This window comes from Larimichthys crocea, chromosome XIII (assembly GCF_000972845.2).
Source record: "Larimichthys crocea isolate SSNF chromosome XIII, L_crocea_2.0, whole genome shotgun sequence".
Classification (NCBI taxonomy): Eukaryota; Metazoa; Chordata; class Actinopteri; family Sciaenidae; genus Larimichthys; species Larimichthys crocea.
Genome location: NC_040023.1, coordinates 45,198,595 through 45,203,626, shown reverse-complemented (window position 1 = coordinate 45,203,626; position 5,032 = coordinate 45,198,595). Strand labels below are relative to the sequence as shown.

Here is a 5,032-nt window from a genome sequence, read left to right as displayed (position 1 = left end):
GTCCATCATTCCCACAGTCCTCACTTCTCGTCTTCCCTCCCTCCTGCTGCCATTGTTCTACAAAGCAGTATAATTAAAGGAGCAGAAAGAGAATGAAAGGAGGATAGAAAGAAGGAAGGAAAGAGAGCAGGATGAGATTGGAGGCTAATTGACCGAATATGAGGGGTGGAAAGATGGGGCCGAGGAGGGTTGGGGAGGGGGGACAGGGTGACAAGCTGGGGAAGGCCAGATTAAAGGGAGGGAGGAGGGACAGGGAGAAGAGGCGGGGGAGCCAAAACTGGCAACCCTGCCCCAACTGCCAAAGTCCTATTTTGTCATTGGGTGGCTGTGACAGAGAGAGGGAGCCAAGAGGGAAATAACAGAGAGAGAGAGAGACAGAGAGTGAGAGACTATGATTGGATGCCAGTGATAGAGTAAAAGACTAAAGCAGCTTGTGAATTTTCTTAGTTGCCATGGGCCCTTGGGGGTCGATCAAGTGGCACTGCTGACTCACAGAGGAAAGGACAGAAGACACATGAAGAACCAACAAAACAAACACAAGTGACAAGAAGTAACTAAGGACAACAAGGCTTTTATAAGTAACAGCGAAGAGAAACAGAGTGAGGGGCACACAGGGTGAGAGCCTCGTCTAGAGGGGACACGGTCGTCAGTGTGTTGCCTTCACGCAGCAGAGAGAGCATCCGACAACATCACCCAAATCCACCCAGTCCATCGTCTATCTATCCATTCGTCAGTCCAGCCAGTGAGGAAGCGGCGAAGACATGAAGAGACCTCATGACTACAGCTCACCAGACTCGGACACAGACGAGTTTATTGACGTGGGACAAGAAGACAGCTTTTGGTGAGCATCCACCAGCCATACCTGAGCTTGTAACACATGACCTCCAGTCACACTTTAAAGCTAGTGTATGTCTGCAATTAGTAGCTAAAGACACATTTGCTGCGCTGAAAGACGTCAGGAAAAGTTTTTGTTTAGTTGAAAAGTTTAGTTACTAGTTAGTAATTCCTCTTTTCTGCATTCAGCTCAAACCTTTAATTATTTTTGACACGTTCAAGTAATTTAACACACCTTCAAAAATAATCTGAGCTGTCGGTGTTTAACTTCAGGCCTCTGGCACCAAATCTCCTGTATCCACTGAAATATACAGTATGTTTATTGCATTTCCCAATGCAATGAAACCGTGTCACATTTGCTGCTTTTGTAAACTATGTAAGCATGTTTGTAATATCACTGTACACATGACATGTCTTAAAATAAGTGTACGTTAAAAAGGATGTAAGGCCTGTCACGTCTGACGCATGAAGACAGGGGATGAAGTCAGGAGCCGAATTTTCTGACAGTGTGTCATTTGAAAATAAATAAATGTAATATAAATTTCTTCAGATCAAATTTATTAAACAAAAGTCTTGTGAGTCAAGATTTATAATTTAATCATCAAATATTTTTGGTTTAATTATATAATTGCACATTACTGTGATGTAGCAATATTACATTTCTAATTCTTTCCAGCTAAGGAACTCGTTGATGTCACATAAAACAGAAAGAAACTGAACTGTCACGTTAACAATGAAGCAACAGGGAGCGACCACAACAAACATGTAGCATTCGTTTGAATATCTGATGCATGCCGTGAGTGAATACAATGGAATTATTTTATTATACCGCAATAAATGACATGCAAGCATTTTGCTTTATTCGCAAGATATAATTCACTTTCAGAAATACAGATTTTTTTGAACGGTTAAAAGTTTATCAAATTAAATTAAATAATTATTTTGAACTTTATTCTATTGTCTTATACACAGGAAACTTTATATCATATAAATTCATAGTTTGTTTAGTCCATATGTATATAGTTAAACATATGCAGTTATAGAAGGAATACAATGCAATTTTTATAGCTTTATGCAGGGAACAAAAATGTTTTATTTGAAATAACAAAATCCTTCAAAGCTTTAACTACAAATGTGGCCTTCAATGCCAAGCTTTTTACCAGCAGTCTATTATATTTAACACGTTTCAGTGTTCACTGTAAAATCTCTACTAACACTGCAGTCAAATCTTTATACCATTTTTATTTTTGAGAAGAATATGTCATTCCTCAGTTGGAATTACAGAAATGTGGATTAAAAAGAATATTCATTACAGTGTATTTGTATAAACGCATCCACAGCAAACAAAAATACATTCACAGCGATCCTGGTTACATCACAAGCACTGAGCAAGCCAGTAACACTAAAGACGGTTTGGATAAATCAAATTGCCATGTGACACGCAAACAGAAGACAGTGCTGCCTTTTCAAGTCAGCCCCATCAAACATAAACCTAAACAAAAACACACAGCTAAATTGGCAGCCTTCATGTCAAAATCTAATAGAAACTCAATAAGTCTCTGGTGGGGAGGTTTGAAGGGAACTCCAAGCTGTCAGGCTCTTTTAGGCCTGTAAGATGAGAGTTCACAAACAAACACAATCCATATTGAGTGACTGTACTCAAGAGGAGTTTAGATCCCATGCTGCATGTTGGAGCCCCATGCGAGCGAAAGCATCGCCCCGAGGCTATATAATCATCTTTCTAAAAGTGCTTTCGCTCAGATGGAAAGGAGAACAGCATGTCATTTCACTGAGACTAATGTCCAGAAACGCATTAAACCCAAAACAATCTCGTCTTCCCTCCTCTCCCGGGCACTCCTATGCAGTTCTGTGCCCAAAAAACAAATTAGATTGAAGGGAGCTGATGTGCCATCCTGCCTCTGTGTCATATTAAGGAGGGTAATAATAACAATATGCAGGAGAATCAAAGTCACCATGTTTCACTCTGTGCCAATGCCATCCCCCCATCTCCCTGTTTCTCTCTCTCTCTCTCTCTCTCTCTTTCTCTGTCTCTGTCTCCATGGTGCAGCCCAGTCACCGGGTCCATGTCTCCTGGCAGTGCCTCGCAAATTCTGGCCCGAAAGAAGAGAAGAGGGGTGAGTGGATTATAGCCTTGGATCTTAATCTTTCTAGTCGTGTTGTTTTTGGTTGTCCCTGACTGTCTCTCTGCACTTCTTGTTGTGTAGATCATAGAGAAGAGACGCAGAGACCGGATCAACCACAGTCTGTCAGAGCTCAGGAGGTTGGTGCCCAGTGCTTTTGAGAAACAGGTAAGCACTCTCAAATTAAAACCACTATCATTAAATTTTTTCCCCCCCTTATCAATTTAAACCACCTTACTAGCTTTATGAAATCTGATGCAACTAAGTGAGTAAGATGTTGCTCATTTTTCTTTCAGGGTTCATCTAAGTTGGAGAAAGCAGAGATCCTACAGATGACTGTGGACCACCTCAAACTCCTGCATGCCATGGGAGGAAAAGGTGAGACTTCTGAGTTTGTTGTTTCTTGCAAAAAAAAAAAAAGAAGTAATTTCTAGCTTTTATTGAATCATTTATTGTCCTTCTTTTTGGACAAGAGATACAATACAGCATACTCAGTAAGTGTTTTCTGCATTCCATTACTATTATTCAGTGTATGACTAAACTCTGTTTTTCCCTCTCAGGTTACTTTGATGCAAGGGCCCTGGCAGTCGACTACAGAACCCTGGGCTTTAGGGAGTGTGTTGGGGAGGTTGTGCGGTACCTCAGTTCCCTTGAAGGGGAGTCCCCGGACCCTATAGGAGCCCGCCTGGTCTCCCACCTTTCCCATTGCGCAAGTGAGCTAGACCCTCTCCTCCTACAGTCGCCCCCAGCCTCCGCTCTTCCCTTTCCTCCTTGGCCGTGGGCTTCCTTCCCTCAGATCTCCCCCACCTCACAGGCCTCCACCTCGCCTCCTTTCCCTAGTGGGCGAAGGGATCTGGCTCTGCTGGGGAGTTACCCAACACCCGCCTCCCTCCGCCTCGCCCCCATGGCCGGGTGCCAGCAGGGCGCACCACCGCTCCTCACGCCTACAGCTCTGGCCACCGTCCACAGGATGCCCTCCCTAGCAGCATCCCCAACCCTCGCCCCCTCCAGACCGACCCAGCCATCCCCTCACAGCGCCACCAGGGCTTCGCCTCTCCCTCTTCTCACCCCTTCCTCTTCCTCTCCTTCTACCTCCTCTTCCTCTTCTACTTCATCATCTTCTGCCCCACTGCAAGTCTCTTTCAGACCCTTCGCACCTCTGGGGTCTCCAGCAACCCAGCGCAGGGGCTTGAGCGGATCAGCCAAGTCGGCCCAGGGGTGGGGTACAGAGATCGGAGCATTTTGAGGGTCAACTCTGATTTTGTTTTCCAAATGAACTCTGTACAGTGGACATGGATCTCCCATGTGCACCATGTAGCAAATATGATACCTTTGGAGAAAGAAGTATTGAACCTTCTGAGGGACTCTAAAAGCCATAACAGACTGTGGGTGAAGTTTCAGATAATCACAAGCAATCATAGATAATGGAATAATGAAGGAATGTGAAAGAATTGGAGATTTCAATAAATCAATGATCTTGCTTGACAAATACATGCATACACATGTCCAACAGAGCCATACACATATACAATGCTCAACAGAGTGATGTTGAGTTTTTACTGACCTTTAACTGTGATATTTGTTTGTTTTTTTTCTAAAACATTTATACATTTGATTAAATTTTCCAATTTTTGAAGAATGTTTGATAAAAATCTCTATAAAGACTAAGTGCCTTTACCTTTTTCATGTTCATGCGTGTTTTTTCTCTGACTGTATAAGCAAATGGCATCATGCACTGGTAGCTGTACATTATGTGCCGTCAATACGAATGGAAAAGGAATGGTCGAAAAACTAAATGTTAAGCCACTTAACCATATTAGCCATGTCTGCAAACACTGCTTGCATGTTCCCCAGCCGTAACCCCCTTGGTATCTAAGCTGTCTGCAATGATGGCTGATGGGAGCTGTGGTCTTGTGGCTGCAGAGGATAAACATGGTGGGAGCTGGTGATGTTTTTTGGGATGCCGCGGCGAGGCAAACAGACCCATCACTTTGCCCTCTAATTGGTAGCCCCCTGTAATTAACTTTACCCTCATATCAGTCTATGTATCTTCCTCT

At 43.3% G+C, this 5,032-nt stretch overlaps 1 protein-coding gene across 1 annotated transcript; it reads left to right on the top strand.

The window, feature by feature from the left end:
- The first annotated feature begins 275 nt into the window (after positions 1–275).
- On the top strand, positions 276–4,643 carry heyl (hes related family bHLH transcription factor with YRPW motif like). The gene is made up of 5 exons (XM_010732690.3): positions 276–841; positions 2,903–2,969; positions 3,060–3,143; positions 3,272–3,353; positions 3,536–4,643. Exons 1-5 carry the CDS (start codon positions 762–764, stop codon positions 4,219–4,221), a joined length of 999 nt encoding a protein of 332 aa, XP_010730992.1. The 5' UTR covers positions 276–761; the 3' UTR covers positions 4,222–4,643.
- Positions 4,644–5,032: the final 389 nt, after the last annotated feature.